The 18887-nt window shown below is 34.3% G+C and overlaps 1 protein-coding gene across 3 annotated transcripts in view; it reads right to left on the bottom strand.

The window, feature by feature from the left end:
* Utx (Utx histone demethylase) overlaps window positions 1-18887 on the bottom strand; it is a 122008-nt gene that overhangs the window by 24557 nt on the left and 78564 nt on the right. For all 3 annotated transcript variants that reach the window (XM_072546681.1, XM_072546682.1, XM_072546683.1), the window contains 3 exons: window positions 9936-10111; window positions 4347-5025; window positions 2542-3224 (listed from right to left, as the gene is read on the bottom strand). In XM_072546681.1, the coding sequence (XP_072402782.1) occupies window positions 2542-3224; window positions 4347-5025; window positions 9936-10111 (1538 nt within the window). The remainder of the gene's footprint in view (window positions 1-2541; window positions 3225-4346; window positions 5026-9935; window positions 10112-18887) is intronic.

Genomic DNA, 18887 nt, shown 5'->3' with positions numbered 1-18887 from the left:
TCAGTATAGAATGTATACCACGACGTCTCTGATTAAATATGGTAAAAGAAACCGGTAGATGGAAATCCAGATATACAAATTTTAACGCAAAAGAATTTGTACGATTGTTCTAAAAGTGAGTATAAATTACAAGAGAAGACTGAAGAAAACATTGATACAGATCCATATGTTGACCAAAACCCCATCATACGAATTATACTCGAGTATTGTTTTAAAAATAACAATCTTTAAGAAAAAAATTGACAAAGCAAAATATACTATTTTTACTTTTATAATACTGTTTCCTCGGTGAAGATTATGAAAGTGTGAAAAATATTATGCACATTTAAACTGTGTATCTTTCGTCTAACTTGCCTCATACACCTACAGGCAGAGGCTGTAAAAGAGAGACACAGCGATATGTAAGGTGTTGCATGTGCTCCCACATTAAAGGGAGATCCTATTGTCTTTTAGCATTCTACAAGTGTTTTCTTTGTCAATTCGACCGATTTTTTAACTTAAGTAAGTTTTTACAGGTGATTTGGCCAAAATGATCATAACCAAATGAACAGAAAAGTATTATTTTCCAATTATGATCTGTAGAATGACTACGAAAACAATTTAATAATATATTGAATGAACGTTAAAAAATGACCAATATACACCTACGGGAATGGTCCGATAACACGTTTGATGGCGTGATCTAACACAAAGATAGCGCGAAATCGAATGAAAATTTTTTACTAATATGTAGAATCATTTGTTGTAGAAAAAAACGATTATAACGACTCCATTACATACATAGGAGATGCCTCAAAAAACTTCCAGAAGCAATATTTCCACTGTGACCAGAAACTATCAATGCCTGCCTACAGCTGGAATATTTTCCTACGACTTGGAAAGTATCCAGCTCAATCATGATCCCTAAACCAGGGAAACCAAGAACCAGCGCTGAATCCTATAGACCTATCTAACTTTCAATTTAATTCAGAACTGGTCACTCCACACAAAATGCATTGATAGAAGCAGCAACCTTCATTTCTCAGATTCTGTTGAATACAACAGGCAAGCTATTGGCATATACTTAGATGTGCAAAAGGCGTTCCATCAGGTCTGGCACGCAGGACTGATCGATAAACTCCACCAAGCCACAGTGTTCATTTCACTCCTGAGAATAATCCAATCTTACCTTTCCGCTCTAAAACACAACTGATCCTATTCAGAAACTCTAAATGCTTCTGATTGGAGCTAGAAGAACGAAATCACATAGTGCTCAACGGAAAAAAACTCGATTTCAGACTGTCAGTGTTCTACTTGGATGTCAAATTTACAAAGACACTCAACTGGAACGCTGACCTTGACGTATTTGATCGGTAACGAGTGACGAGAGAAAGAGTGTTGTTAATGAATGAGATACGAGAATCGGAAAGTGTTTCGGTCGTCATTTGAATAGATTTTCAGTAAAATTTTCATATGACATGACTTTCTGGTGATCATAATGGCCTCAACATCGAGTTGTGACCCGAAAGTGTTGATGGCAAAAGGGAAAAGGGCCACAGTTACTTACATTCATGCCGATTGCTCCAACGAGAGAAATCCGCAACACCTTAAATGAAGTTTTGGATAATTTGTTGAACCCCCAGAAGTCTATTGAAGAATGGGAAACAATATATTGGTGCAAGTGGCTTATGGCAGGGGCAGAACCCCCGATGCTCTATATACCGCAGGCAGAAGGGGCGAAAGTCTATAACGAGGTTTCATAACGTTCACCTCAACGACCCAGTTCGTCAGACACCTGAAACAGCTCATTTGTCTCCTTGAATATTTCTAGCCTAAATTTTATTTAGTATTGAAAAAAAATATTGAGATAGATACTGGAATATTTCAGGATAAAGTAGGCAAATAAAATATTTCTTGCTCTTTTTAATAGATAAGCAACCCATCTGAGAACATGTTCTCAAACGAAGCTCTCGCCACGGATCCTACACAAAAAAGTCCAGAACTATTTTCGAAGAACTATAATCCGAAGCTATTTTCAAGACTATTATGAATTAATAAAACCAAAAAAAAATGTATTTTCTTCACATTAAATATATTCTATACAGTTTTTGTAATTTTAAACATCATGCGATATATCACTAAATAATAATTTTCATTATAAAAAAACTACTCCATTTTTTAGTTTATTTCACTTACCAAAAGTTCATCATCACCAAGAAAGGAACAATAGTAAATGGTTTTAGTGTTCAATAATTACTACTTACTTCGAGAAATGAAAAATAATCGGGTGATAAAATATTTACTCATATTTCTGAGATCATCGCATGCTGCAAATAGCTATCGATGATGATTTACGACTCATCGATGTGGAATGAAGATACTACTAATTCGGAATACCTTTTGAAAAAATGTGTTGCTCGAGCAGGAAGCTATTTTCAAAAATAAAATATTTGTGTTTGTTTGGATAAGTCACGTAGTTATCGAAGAATTTTCGCGTATGAAAGAAAACTGACTCATTTGAAGGATTCTCTTAAATAAAACAATAAAAAAATGAATTCTTACCGCTCGAGTTGGAGTTGGCAGTTGAATCTTTAACATCAATGACATCCGATCCAAATTGTTTAAGCAAATTCTCAGCAAGTGTCGTGGCTAGATCCTTCTGGGATAACAAATCTTTGAGATCTTCTTCCAAATTTTGCTCAAGATCAGTTGAATGTGGTTCGGTAGAAGACAAGTAGTCTCGAGGTTCGACGATAGGGGTAGGTTGAACGATTTTATCGTTTTTGGCAGTGTTAGTTGGAGAGACATCTTGATCATAGCTCTGGTTAGTATAACCTGGAGGTGTGCTTGTGGTTCGCAAAAGATTTCGATGATTATGCCCTTGATTTTGCTGCATTAATCTGTACTGATGTTGCAACTGTTGCAAAGAAGCTTGTTGACTGGGTGTAAGGTTGTTGACGTTTTGTTGAAGGTGGTTTAATAGTTGCATTTGCTGGGGGGTTAGTGCATACGCAGGCTGACCTAACAGCGGTTTTTGATCGGGTTCAATTTTGAACCTTTTAGTGGTGGTACCATTTGGTGAAGGGTATGGGGGAGGGGGACCCTGAGGCGTTGTAGCTGAATAATTTTTCTGAAACCCCTGTGATGTACTGCGATTCGGTTGAGATGAGTTCTGTTGTCTCGAAGACATTTCCGCCGATATCGGAAGATTCCAAGCTTCTTCAATAGAAAGCAGTTGCCTTCTTCTATGGAAAATAGTCAGTATAAGCTTCAGACAAATTTTTAGATGAATTTATTTGATACAAACATTTTAACTTGTATCAGATCTTAGTTTAAAGTCAGTTACCCGGTTTACAAGAAAATCAATAAACCAGAAAATTAATAAAAGTGAAATAAGAAACTATTTAATGCAGAGTGCTGATAAAGAAGTATATTTTGTGCAGATTTTTGAGCTAATGATATGACTATTTTAGCAAGAAACGAAAAGAATAAAGATAATTGTATGGACACCGACACCCTTTATATCTAAGCACTTATTAGTAAAAATATAGCGTAAAAAGAAAAAAAAGCAGAAGCACACTGAGATAGAATTATTAAAGCGGCCTGATTATAATCTTTTTGTTAAAAGGTTTTACAATTGAGCTATAAATATACTAGATTGTTATTATATTTTATCCTTCGATAAGAGATGGAGTCTACGATTTTTAAAAACTTGTAAAGTTTCACGCATGTCTGTCAACTCATTTGTGTAAAGTTGTTGGATCATAGGATTTTTTTACAATTGAAAATTTTTTAAATCGTACAGTGATTTTTGGAGGGCTCACAGCAATCGTTTTGGAGACCACCAAGTGACTTTAAAGCCATATGGTACTCATCCAGTAGACCTGTACAAACTGGTAGAGGCTTCCAGAATGAATGAATGAAACATGTACAATAAGCTAATTGGCTACATTGAGACCTATTGATAACAGAAGAAACAACAAGTCTTAAAGAGGATCTCTGCGAAAGACCTTAAAAAAGGGCACCACCACAAGCAATCATAGCAAAAATACAAGATATGGTTTTGCAAGATAGTACATTAACCAATAGAGCTTTAGTAGAAATCTAGGAACCTCATTAGGCAATTTGAGCAATATTTAGGTTGGGGTTTTTGGGTTTCAGACAGCACAATCGAATGCGACTTTTTTTAGCATCATTTGAAGCGTTTTAGAACGGATTAAAAGAATATTATCCATCGTTTCATAATTATGGATAAGATACTAAAATAGACATGTAAATATATTTTATAGCTCAATTAAAAACCTTTTTTAACAAAAAAGAAAAGTCAGATTTACGTAATTAAATAAAATCATATTAGATATACTTACTGTGAAGTAACGCTTGGCATTGGAGCATTGGAAAGATGGGTCTGGAGGAAGTTAATACGTTGTGTCAAATGTGGGTTCATGCCCAAATTTGGAAAGTTGATTTTTGGAAGTTTATTCGTGTTAACTGATCCGTCGTTTGTTTGCTTATTAGATAGTCCTCTGCTCGAGTTCAAATAGCAAGCATACGCATCTCTTGCTTGCAGAGAATGCTCGTATAATATTCCTAAATTGGCCCAAGCTGCTGAATGGCACTTATCTAACTGTACGGCACATATGTAGGCCTGTAAAGCATCCATGGGCTGGTTTTGTTGCTGGTAAAGGACACCTATGCTACACCAAGTGTCCGCATTTCCTTCAGATTTTTCCACGGAGTTCCTATAAGCAATAAAGGCATCGTGGACTTTACCAATACTGGCGTAACAACGACCTAACAGGTAAAGAGTTTGACCAGAAAACTGATCGGCTTCATTAGCTCTTTGTAGGTAATGTATAGCCAATGGGATTCTCTGGCTTTTATCTCCTAGTGATTCTTGGCAGTGATATAACCAACCTAACTGACGGAATATGTCTGCTCTCAGCGACTGCGAAATGGTCTTCTCTTTTAGCAGCGTCTCGTATCGCTCTTTGGCAACTTTGACTTTGCCCTGAACTTCAAATAAGTGAGCAATGTGGAATTTAACTGCAACAAAAAATTATAATCAACACTTGAGTTCATTTTCGAATGTATCTTATAGGCAAGGGCCGACAATTTTAAAGAAAATAAGAGTCTAAAACATGTTTTAGTTACTTTTGTAGCATATATAGGAGATTTATTTGTCGGTAATGTAATAAAATTTATAAACAATGTCTAAAGTACTATCTAAAAGAGTGAATTTTTTTCAATTCCTTTTAATACAGTGAATTTTAAAACCAAACTGTGAAATGTATGTATAAAAGCAATTATAAAAAACAAGCATATATATCCTTCTACATCAGCGAGAGAGAGGAAATAATGAAAAGGTGGGAGGAGCATTTTCAAGAGCTGTTAAACCCAGAAAAAGAACAAAACGAAGATGAAGAAATAATTCACCACACAGCAAAACAACTAGTTGAGCAACCAAGATTGGAAGAAACGATAAACGTCATAAAACATCTAAAAAATAACAAAGCACCTGGCACAGATGGAATAACTGCAGAACTGATAAAGAATGGTGGACATGCGCTATGGTGGAGTATCCATAATCTAATCGACCGCATATGGACACTAGAAGCCATCCCAGAAGATTGAAAAGTAGGAATCATACTTCCTATGTACAAAGGGGGAGACAAACGACTCTGCAAAAATTATAGGGGCATAACAGTTTTAAATGTCATCTACAAGATATTATCAGGAATTATATACAGCCGCCTGGAATCGTTTTCGGAGGAGATGATTGGTGAATACAGACCAAAGAGGTCAACTATAGACCAAATACACATGTTAAGAGGTATACATGAAAAATGTGTTGAATATAACATACCTATTTACAACTTGTATATCGATTCCAAACAGGCGTATGATGGAGTAGATCGACAAAAGAAGTTAAAGCAACTATCTATGTTAGGGATACCCAATACGTTGGTTAAACTTATACGAATGACTCTGGAGGGTTCCAAAGCTATGGTGAGAATAGATGGAGATATGACGCAGGCCTTTGATATTGAAAATGGAGTTAGACAAGGTGATGCCTTATCAACAACACTTTTTAATCTAACTTTAGAAGCTGTTGTTAGAAAACTGGATATAAACGGCTGTATTAATACAAGATCAATGCAAATAAGCGCATATGCGGATGATGTTGCCATAATAAGCCGCAACAAAAGGGTAGTAAGCTAAAAAGTTATAGAACTGAAACGAGAAACTGCTACGTTTGGTCTATATATAAATGAAAGCAAAACAAAATATATGCAGTGCACAAAATCGAATCATCATGAGAATCTGAAGGTAGACAACCATACCTACAAATATGCCTGCACTTTTCCCTACTTAGGCTCAATAATAAATAACATCAACAACATCAGTCAAGAAATACAAGCACGGATTCTTAGCGGTAATAAGTGCTTTTATGCATAAAAAGACTTAATGTAAAGTAAGTTACTGAATTTTGAGTCTAAGCTTAGAATCTACAAAACAGTAATTAGACCAGTGGTCATATATGGATGTGAAACGTGGACCCTCTCAACCACTGAAGAAAATCAACTGAGAATATTTGAGCGCAAAATACTAAGGAAGATATTTGGACCAACCCAATGCAGCGATGGTTCGTGGAGAATTAAAGTGAACCACGAGCTGGATGAACTAATGCAGAGCGCAGATATGGTTAGATTTGTAAAGTCACAAAGACCAAACTGGCTTGGTCACCTAGAAAGAATGCCAGATAATCGAGCTGTAAAAGTATTCCAGAGATGGAAGCCCCAAGGAAACAGAACAAGAGGAAGGCCCCGTAAAAGATGGATAGACGACGTAGAGAAGGATGTTAAAAGCATGAACATCAGGCGGTGGCGAAGGAAAGTATCCGACAGGGCAGAATGGAAGAACATTGTTAAGCAAGTCAAGACTCACAAAGGGTTGTAGCGCCATTAGAAGAAGAAGAAGATATCCTTCTACCTTTTGAATTTGGATGTGAGTACAAAGTGGATGGAAAGTAAGTACATAGTTTTAGCATTAGATATAAATTAAAATGACATCATCTTGGCAAAAATGAAATAAATTTGGCGAAGTAAAATATTTTTTCAATCTGTTTACGCAATCTTTGTGTATTTTGTAATGGATATTTCAGGAAAAGCTTATATTCTTCTTGTGCAATACGCTTCTGATCTCTTCTGCGGGATCAAGAAGTTCAAGAGTCACTTCAGACATTATTTTCTGTTCCAAACCATGACAGAGGAGGAGGGTTTTCATCGTAAGGCTAGCACCTTGTCACGAATCAATCTGCTGACAGAATTGACGAATTGCCTCAAAACAGGATGGACAATACGTTGATGATAAAGAAGAATAAAGAATGATAAAAGAGAAAAAGAGGACACATAAGGAATATTATAAGAATAGCGGCCTGCAATATTAAATAATTAAAATAATCAATACCTAGTTTAAAAATTAAGAGATAAAAATAGACTATACAATAAAAAATAAAGGAAAAAGGACAGAAATGGTTAAGTAGGGATTATCTACTGGTTTACATCAAAATGGACAAATAACGTCCATCAATAGAACCTGAGACATCAACAGAATACAACTCAGTGTACCTGTTATTAAAACGGACAATATGTCCAATTAAAAGAACATATATTTACAAATAAATTTTTACAAATTCCTCATTCTGATCAGTTTTAGCTATATAAATTATTATACCCTTGATATCAGTCAAAATCGTCAATATAATATAATAAAGATGAAACCTGAATAAATACTTGCGTCCATAGTAGCTACTAACAATGGCCGATCTTGTTTCCGGAATGTCAGTGGTGTACGAAAAAAATTATTTTGGTTCATATATATGCAAACAGATCTTTCTTTGCAATGCAACATCTAATGAAGTCAAAACTTCTTTCACGAGATACAAAAATCCGGATATATAAGACCATAATACGACCAGCAGTCGCGTATGGAAGCGAAACATGGATGCTAACAAAAAGAGAAATAAATAAATTGCTGGTGTGGGAACGTAAAATTCTTCGAATGATATATGGCCCTTGCAGAGACAGCGTGACAAACGAATGGAGGGGCAGATACAATAACGAGCTAGAGTCTCTATTCGGAAAAGAAAATCTAGTCAGATATATAAAGACCAATAGACTCAGATGGGCAGGGTATGTGATACGCAGTAACGACAATCGCCTTATAAACAATGTGTTCTGGGAAAGGCCAGAGGGAAGAAGGTCTGTAGGGCGGCCTAGAAAAAGGTGGAAAGATGCAGTCAAAGATGATCTAAAGAAAATGGAAGTGCGACAATGGGAATTACTGACACAGGACCGACAAACATGGAAGGCAATAGTAAACGCGGCAAAGACTCACGAAAAGTTTTAGCGCCATTGATGATGATGATATGCAAAATAATTAAAGATATAACAAAAGATATTAAGACGTGTAACATTATACAATTAAAAAATTATTATTTTTATAACATAAAAGAACACAAAACATATATTTTACAGGTTCGTAATTGCACAGCGCACACCACTGATGTGACTGAATGCAAAATATTAAAAATTTAACGAATTTATTAATTTATCAAAAAGAATACATTAAATTATTGACTTTAACACATAATTTTACATGCTTAAGATTAAAATGTCGGGAAATAATTAATCACCTGTCAAACTCACGTCATTATAGTTAGTAATGTGACGTCACTACCGTAGTCTATCAGTTACATGTAAAAATATCAATGGTTAGGCTCCATCGTTAGTATATTATATCAATGGTTAAAACGAATAGCGTAAAAGGGCTTCATCATATTGGCCGTAAAATTATTGTGGATTGACAAACTGAAATGCTCCTATAAATTAACACGGTTTCGCACTCGAATCAATTAACAATTTAATGCCGGCAGCTAATCAATGCTTCATTAAGTATTAGGGGAGGTCAGCGATGATTGTTTCGTCTGTGCACCTGAAGCCCAAACAAAAAACCGCGAATATAGTGACTAATAAATGCACGTATTTTTGTTTTAATTAAATTATGAAGTCTACATTGGCGTATTCAGTAATAATTTTCGTTATTGCTGAATATCATGTGCATTCTTTTTGGTTTTGGACGATTCTGTACAGGGTGTCGCAAATTGGTATGTTTTGCAGGGTATACCGAAAACTACAGGAAATAGAAAAAAAGTAGTTAAGATGTCATGGCTTCTTCTTTCGTTAAAGCAACGATTGCTCAATCAAATCATCAATAGCTCCTCACATTAGCGAGATACAGGGCGATTATGTTACTTTAACAAAAAAAAAGAAGTCATGACCTCTTAACTACTGTTTTTTGGTATACCCTGCAAAACATAGCAGTATGGGACACCCTGTACATTTGTTAAAATCGAAAAACATCAAGAATTAAGTTTTGTATATGAAAAGCAGCTCATTGTTACATCGAGGTAATATTAAACATTATCTACAATGTTCTTACATTATTTCTTTTCTTTTTACGTTCTGCTACATTATCTTAGGTACATCAATAATACCAAAATTTGCGTCAAAATGCATTTCTGGCATTTGTTCATTGATAATTTGAACAGATTATGTAGATACCTACATTATTGGTCTATTAAAATTACTGCCATGTGAGACAACAAAATTTCAAATAATTTTTAAATTATTTGGGACTGTTTTATGGCATTACGTTGGTGTCAAAAAAATTCCTAAAATAAGTCTTCAAACGGAGTATAATAGTTTACGTGCAAACTTAAAAAAATAATAAAGATAGACATGATAGAAAAGCCATAACTTTCGTATTTTTTGTCGAAATTTTCAAATTGAAATTCTTGCTATATATCGCGCATTCACCGTCGCATTGGAGTATGTAAGAGTGACGGACGATAATAAAATTCACGAGGTCTTCAAAAATAGCTTAGGACTTACTTGTATTTTTTGTTGCTGTAGACGGGCTGTTATCCACTAACGCTAACTGTAAATGTTTGTGAGCTGATTCATATTCTTGTGTAATTTTGAACATCAAACCAAGCCTGACGTTGACTTCATTTGCTCTTTGAAATCCGGGCGAAACGTAGAGCAACTGCTGGAAAGCTTTCACAGCCCTGTAACAAAGGATTTATATTAAAATTTATGTTTATTTTGACTCATTAGGTAATTATATTATTGGTAGACTCAGTGGCAAACAAAGCGAGCATCCTATAATTTTCAGAATAAACTAATGTTATTCAACAACTTCCATCCTTAAATTAAAAAAGATTATTACCACGTAATTCCTAAGCATAATTTGTCTAATTAGAAGTTTAGAAAAGGAAACTGTGTCGTAGAAAAACTAATTAATTGACGAATGAACATTTACTGTTGAAACAACAATCAAAGTAACAACAGAAAGCCAAGAAGCTGCTAAAATAATTATCAATAAACATTCAAAAATTCTATGATATATTCTATGTCATTACTACATATAATTAGGAAAATATACACGCAGCATCCATTAGCTTCATTAATAAAGGAAGAACGAAATAAATTTCATACTGAAGATACAAGCATTAAGTTTCTCTGGGTTCCATCACATGCTTGAATAACAGGTAATTAAGCAGCAAACAGAAATGCCAAAGAAGTTATAAACGACAACAGTATCCCTATATCACCCCAATCTATAAGTATGGATCTAAAAAGCTACTTCATAAAGCACCTGTTCGAGAACTGGAACAATAAATTGAAATCCACACCATCAAAGCTTCAGGAGTTAAAAAAATAAGATGGCAACCATTCAGAGGTATCCAGACGAAAGAAAATAATTATTTCCCGTTTACGACTTGGGCATACCCAGTTTTCTCATGAATATTTATTTAAAAAAAGAAACCTTTGTGATTAGTGCGATTCACCCCTTACAGTAAATCATGTGCTAGTGGAAAAGTGCGAAAAGTTCAATCGTCACAGAATAATCATAACATTTACTGTCAATAATCCCTTGTAGGGGTCTTGCAACATAAAAGAATCGCTTTTGAATAAATTTTTTGAGTAAAACAGTTGATTTATGTTATTTGCTTTTCATACCTTGAAATAGTATTCAATATAGTAACAACACCGTTTGTGATAAATGAATTATGTCAGCCTTGTCATATGTCAGTTTATGTCATAAGTTATGCTCGTATAACTTCATTTGTGTTGTTAATGTATAGTGCGTTTATACAGTCCCTGCTCAATTTATTGATTCTCACCATTAAAGTTTCAGTTTTTTTGATTTCAATCGCACTGAAAGTATGTCCACTTGGATACTAAGGTGTTGAATGGGTTGCATAACTATTGGGTACATAGTTACGTAGAAAAGGGTGTAAATGTTTCTTAGAATTGTCAAAAATTTACAGATGACGGTAGAATGTGCGTGCTCCAAGTGTGAAGTAACTAATTATTTTACATTTTGAGTTTTTTTAGTTAAAACATAGATTTGTGGTCAGTTTATTTAAATTTTGCACTAATAAGTATTGACAGTATTACATAATAGTGTTACTTTTGATTCATTCTTAATCATAAAATAAGACGATTAATCTTGGATTGGAATTTTTAGATGGGTAAATCTAAAGATCGTTGTGTCGTCCATTACTGATCTATTAGATAATACAGCACTTAGTCAGAGACAGATAGCACAAAAATGTGATGTATCCCAGTCGTCAGTGAGAAGATTGAGTCAAAAACTCAAAGAGAAGCGACCTATGACGTCAGTTCGGAAGAGCAGGTGTGGCAAAAAACCTTCAGTCACCCCCAGGGCGCAACATATTTTAAAAAATTCAGCTGTAACACACAGAAGGGCCATCGCCGACATTTGTATGGCATGGGCTTCAAATGTCGCAGGTCTGTTAAGAAGCCAAAACTAACACCACAAATGTTCAAAAAACGCTTGGCTTGGGCCAAGATCCATAAAGACTGGTCTATTGATGATTGGCGTAAGGTAAATTATTACAAATCATTTTATTTTCGCACTTTATAATTGTTATTCACATTCACAGGTTTGCTTTAGCGATGAAGCCACATTTCAAATTATGGATAACAACGCCCAGTTTGCCCGAAGATGTCCAGGGAAAAATATGAAAAGGGGTGTGTGTAATTAATACAATTAAACATCCAATCTCAGTAATAATATGGTCGGTGATTAGTGGCAAAGGTATGGGACGTTTGTATGTCGTAGAAGGAACCATGCGACAAGATCAATATAAAAGGGTTTTACAGACAAGATTGGTTCCACAAGTGAACGAATGGTTTGGTAACAGTAACTATTTATAAAGGATGGAGCACCTTGCCATACAGCTAAAAGTATTAAAAATTTTTTGTTAGAACAAAAATTCCGCTGTTACCATGGCCCGGCAACTCACCAGACATGAACCACATTGAAAATATCTGGGAGTGTCTAAAAAGAGAGTTACCCAAGAAAATAATTACCAACAAAAGTTCAGTTGATAGAAAGAATCATTTTCCATTGGAATCACACCGAAAATTTAAAAGAAATCGCAGGAAAATGCATAAACAGCATGCCTAGGAGAGTGCTTACTGAACTGCTTTAAGCCAAGGGTCGCTTAACAAAATATTAATGTTATAGTAAAATATTGTAATAATTTATGTTGTTTTTGTTCAATAAATATGCAAAAAGTTTACTACTATTATTTGTGTTATGTTTCTTATTTATAGCTAACACAGTTATAATTATAATTGATTATAAAACACATTTACATTTACACTATCATTTTTGTTATCTGGGTGCAAACTTAAATGAACAGTGGGACCAATCGACGGAAATTAAGATAAGGATCGAGAAGGCAAGACGATCGAGACGATATAAAATTGGAAATAAAAGTTCGTTTACTAAAATGCTACGTATTCTTCGTTCTTTTATATCGCGTGGACTCATGGACCTTAACTGAAGCATCATATACTGAAGAGACTCGAAGCATTTGAGATGTGGTACTATAGACGCATATTGAGGATTTCCTGGATAGACAAGGTTACCAACAAAGAAATACTACATAGAATGGGTAAAGAGCGCGAACTAGTCATAACCGTAAAACGTCGCAAACTAGAATACCTGGGCCATATAATGCGCAATGAAAAACGATATGACCTACTTCGTACCATACTTCAAGGTAAAGTGCATAGGAAAAGAGGTCCAGAACGAAGAAGAATATCCTGGCTACATAATCTGCGAGGTTTAACTTAACCACTACCGGACTTTTCAGGGCAGCAGTCAACAAAGTCAGAATAGCCATGTTAGTGTCCAACATCCTTAACGGATAGGCACCATAAGAAGAAGAAGATAAAACACAAAAAACTAGAAGTTACTAAGTGAGTCTAATAAATTGAGAAGGGACTGTATATGTTATGAATCATTTTTAGTGTTTTCTAATCATAACGAGAATAATATTAAAAACTGGCGTGAACAGTGTGAACACGTCACAAATGACAGTTTGTTGGCGAATAAAGAATCTTGGAGTTTTAAGTGTCACCCTATAAAAATCCGTGGCATTCCTCAGTCATAGAATTAAAAGAGTACAAAGTAGCCAATATTACAAGTCATTGTCATTGTACATTGAAAGTCAAAATCAAAAATAGACTACATAAGAGTTCATAAAAAATTACAAAGACAAGTAACAAAAACTCGAGTAATCGCGGAATTGGCATATATTTCGACCACTATCTAGTAGAAAGTACTTAGAACAAACTTCATACGAAATTGACCATATAACAATGAAATAACTTTCGACGATTCAAAGAATAAAAAGAAGCAGAATTGACATCCAGTATAATTTTCAAGTTACTTTTAAGTATTATTCATTTCATAACTGAACTAATTTCGTACCCCTCGTATACTTATATAAAACAAAAAAATTTTGTTTTTTTAAACGTTTTGTGTCGAAGACCGGAAGAACACAATTGTGAGTTTTAAAAGCATTTTTAAAAACCTTTTTAATATCTTAAAAGTAGAGTTGAGAATCCTTCTTAATTTTCAAATCGGGTAGTAAACAGTATTGGTAGAAATCGACATCTCAGACACCCCCTTAATTGTATAGAACATGTGTCGAGCAGATGGACTGAAATACAAACAGCTGTTGTGAAGCAGCTGTATACAGGTAGTTTCTACCATCCTCCCAATAAAAGATTTTGCTGTTAAAATAATCGATACATTATTATTTATTAAGTAAGTGTGTAATTTTTTATGAAATACATTCATGTTCTAGCACTTTTTTTAACTCCTTGTAGCTTTTTTACATAAAGGGTTATAATGGATTTTAAATTCAAGTCACATTGGTACACAATTAAAATACTTTGTCCTTTATATAATATCTTTGTTACGGTTAGTTTTAAAGTCTTTTAAAATATACCATTTTAAAGTATATAAAGTAAGCTTGCTTTTTAATTTCGTAATGCATTATACATAGGCTTCCCATAATTATGAAACTCTTAACCAGGACAGTGAATGGTGGATAGGGTAAAGTATAAAAAAAACGATTAAGCCGCTGCCAAAAATTTTTATTAATAAAATACTTATTTTTTGTACCATTCATACTTCTCGCTTGTATGTACTTTTTTTAATAAAATGTTATTTTTTTTTTTATTTTTTCGTAAAAATGACAGCTCGTCAAAAAGGTTGTCAGTATTAATATTTTGTCGATCGTCCGAACCGTGTATTTTGTTTCCATATTTATGTTGTAGCAGATCCGTCGATTTCGTCCCATTTCAATACGTGATTCAGTCCAATCCATTCGAAAATGTCGGCTCCTCCGAAACTGTCTTCCCACAATGCAATGTATGAAAGTCATCTTCGGTAAAAATCAGTTACTTCTGTTTGAAATTTATCAATATCCTGGCTACTACCAAGATTCTTTAATAATAATTGTTTCGCTCTTTGTGGTACAAAATTGCTGTCCATGGCAGAAGAACGAGCGGCCAATTTTATGTAGGAAATGTTCATTCGCTTGACTCTCGGATCAAAATTGACGCCAATATAGCCGCTTAACCAAATTTGATAAAAATCCAAGGGCGCCCCCTTGGAAAATTTTTTCCAAATTTTACAAAAAAAAAATGGTTTAATGTTTTGGTACATGTACTTGGTCCAGCTTATTCCAAACATGTGTTTTTTTCTGATCCCTTAACCCCAGTTTGCCGGAAAAGAGGAAAAATCGAATTAAAAAATCTACAGTTTTTTCGATTTTGCGGCAAAACGGTGCATAATTTTTAGCCACATGTTTTGAGTTTTTTAATCAGCAAATCACCCTTAATCGAAATAATTCAAATTTCAAACAAAATATTCACTTTTAATTTTCACGAAATTTTCAGCAAATACAGACATCCAAGTGGAAATTTTTCTCACGAACCGTTTGATGTAGGAAAATTCTGAGTATGGCAGAAGAACGAGCGGCCAATTTTATGTAGGAAATGTCCATTTGCTTGACTCTCGGACCAAAATTGACGCCAATATAGCCAATTAACGAAATTTGATAAAAATCCAATGGTCTACAGTTTTTTCGATTTTCCGGCAAAACGGTGCATAATTTCTGGGCACGTGTTTAGATTTTTTTAATCAGCAAGTCACCCTTAATCGAAATAATTCAAATTTTAAACAAAATATACACTTTTAATTTTCACGAAATTTTCAGCAAATACAGACATCCAAGTGGAAATTTTTATCACGAACCGTTAGATCTAGGAGAATTCTGAGTATGACAGAAGAACGTGTGGCCAATTTTATGTAGGAAATGTCCATTCGCTTGACTCTCGGGTCAAAATTGACGCCAATATAGCCGATTAACCAAATTTGATAAAAATCCAAGGGTACCCCCTTGGAAAAATTTTGACGTCAGATTTGACGTCAAAAACCTTTTTCCTAGGATTCCTCCTACAGAAACTTTTGTTCTAGTAAAAGACTTTTTACTCGAAAAAGTGATAGGAGGCAAAAACTTTTAAAAATAATGTGCCAAACTAATGATGCCACAAAATTCATTTGATTTGAACGTACTCAAAAGTTTGGGGGGATTTAGGGCTGCACACCCCCCTTAATTTTTCTGTGCACTTAGATTTTGTTGTTTCTTTTGTATGAAAAATGTTTTCAGAACAAGAAAGTAACGTATCCATTTTTATTACAAAATATCAAGTAGTTTAGGAGATACTTAATGCAAAAAAAAACATTTTTATTTTGTAACTTCAAAGGGCTATAACTTTTTTTGTGTACACTTTTGTACTAAGGTAAGTTGGATTCAATCAATTTATTTGTGTTCCCGGAATGCGTGATTTAATTTATGACATACCTTTTTGAAACACCCTGTAGATCAATACGTTTTTGTGATGATGCAAATAGATTCGCTGAGCTTTCTTCTTTAAATACAAAATGGTTATCTCGAAAATCACATCGATAGGAGCATCCATGAATTTCCAAATCAATGAAATGACATTGTTGTTATTATAAAACAAACAGAATTTAACCTAGACCTATTAATAAAAAAAAACAAAAAATGATGCAGTTATCAATTACCAATCGAGTGCGAACAATTTCATTTGGTTTAGACGTCACAAGATCACTAAATGATTGATGAATAAATGAAAATAGATAAATTAACATGAACCTTGAATGAAAAGCTGACGATTTTACATTATTTCATGAGCGGTGGATGAAAAATAGGAATTATAAGTCCAAAATTGGGTCAAATAATGTACAATAGTTAAAATAAGTACCATTAAAGAATTGCTACCAAAACTAAGCTGTAGGTGTCAGGTGATTTAATTAAGAAGTCTGTGTGGTAAAAATGTTAAATTTATTCAAATTGCCTGGCCTATATTCGTGTTGGATGTATTGTTTTTTCCGTAGCGCATGTGCGCAACTGAAAGTGTGATCATGATTGATGAGTGTATGGTGCTGGGTGTTGCGTATACCATGTACTTGTGTGTATTGTGCTCTACTTATGATGTAGGCAGACTGCAATGTGCCGTCTTTTTGTTGTTTTTTATTTCGCCCGAATTATGTCGTGACACAATTATTATTAGAATGTCAACGTAGGTTAGGCGAGATTCGTATTTAGGTTACGGTTAGCCAAATTCATTCATTTTTTAAATAAGAGTTTGTTCAATAATTACTTGAAAGCTCTTGTTTTTTGTTGCATTTAGTGATAACTAGTTCTAAGGCACAATAAACTTTTACTCCGATGTGATTTTTTCAGGAATAGTTTTTTTTAATTGTCACAACCTGTAACATTGTGTGTATCTTAACGTTGTTATTCTCTGTTAATATGTAAATATCTTAGTAGTTCACTATCTGCCCTTTCAGCTTTAAAGAACAGACAATCCATCGCTCGGTGGCACTGAGTCACCAAGCCGAGGACTCCAAGCCGAGGACTGCCCAGGTTAGATCCCTCGTAGACACCAGAAATTTTTCAATTTATAATTAAACTGACATCGCTATGTACGTAAACATTAACACTAAAACATGAGCTAGAACACCTAGGTTTTATTAGCCTTCTACCGGCATGAGGGTATCTCACCGAGAATGATCACCCATAACTTAGTTTCTCGCGGAACAACACTGGAACAAGAACCAACAAATGAAACCGCGGTGAAACTTAGCAATGTCCAAAAAAGGTTTAGGTACATGTGTTAGTCATAAACAGACATCTTAGACACGAGTACCTGAATTAAACAATACCAGGAGATAAAATCGTGTTTCACACCACACCTAGCAACGTAGCTATGAGAGATTACATACTGAGCATGATGGCATATATAGTTCTCCAAAATTCTTGATAGATCAAGGTCACAGATTCATTATAGGAGACGATTTTACTGCGAAACACGTTGATTGTCATATCACTCCTTACTCCTCAGTGACTTTGTCATACAGAAAGAAAACCTATGACGACCAACAACGAAAGGAACAGATTTGGCTAGCTCTGATTACAACTAGAAAGAACTACTGACTTCTCCGGCTCATGAAAGCTCCGGCTGAAATTAGACTGTAGATAAATCAAGAACCCTTACTAGAAAAAAATTGAAGAATAAACAGTTGGGGCTGGTGGGATCATATACGAGGATAATATAAGCAAAGGAAACAAAGACAAATAAAAAATAGATAGAAAAAATGAAATTTAAAAAAAAGGAAAAATATTGTCGAAGACATGATCGCAGTACGGAAAAACTGTATGAAACATATGAGCAACAAACATTAAAACAAACAATCTGACTGAAAGGCATAAGGCTTCAAGCGAAAAAGTAATGCTACGGGTACTACAGTAAAGTTCGAGCTAAACAGTCGTCACTATCTGAAAAAAAGAGAACCAGTGCCTATAAGGCTGTAAAAATCTGAAAATTGGTTATGAAACAAACGGTGGCAAATGATTACTTCGAATTATATCATGAATAACAGTCGTAATATGGGTTACAAAGGGTCTGAGTCATCCAGTACATAGGATCACTCGTTTAAAAGATCGTAGGGAGACATAAAGGGGATATTGGCCATTATCCTGCAAGCGCTCATGCTAGAATAATATTCGACTATATTACAAACTAACTTGGCCAAAATCATTTGTGATATATAATAAACGAGTTCAGTTTTTATTTTTCAACGTGAAAAATGTAACAACGAAATAGAAAATGATGATGGGCAACAACTTTAAAGATAGCCAACTGAAATAGTGACGTTATTAATACAAAATATATATATATATATATATATATATATATATAAAGTTATATAGGATATTAGGTGGACTTCTTGATTATCAAGTGTCCAAATATACAATAAAGAGGTTTTATCAAGATTATTGAAGAAGACCTACTAAAAATTATTCAAAAATATGTTTGATTCAACATAGAAATTAAATTCCGATACACAAGGTGAAGGGG

The sequence above is a fragment of the Diabrotica undecimpunctata genome, chromosome 10 (genome assembly GCF_040954645.1).
Source record: "Diabrotica undecimpunctata isolate CICGRU chromosome 10, icDiaUnde3, whole genome shotgun sequence".
In the NCBI taxonomy this organism is placed as follows: domain Eukaryota; kingdom Metazoa; phylum Arthropoda; class Insecta; order Coleoptera; family Chrysomelidae; genus Diabrotica; species Diabrotica undecimpunctata.
Note: the sequence above shows the minus strand (reverse complement) of the source record. Positions and strands in the feature narration are given on the sequence as shown.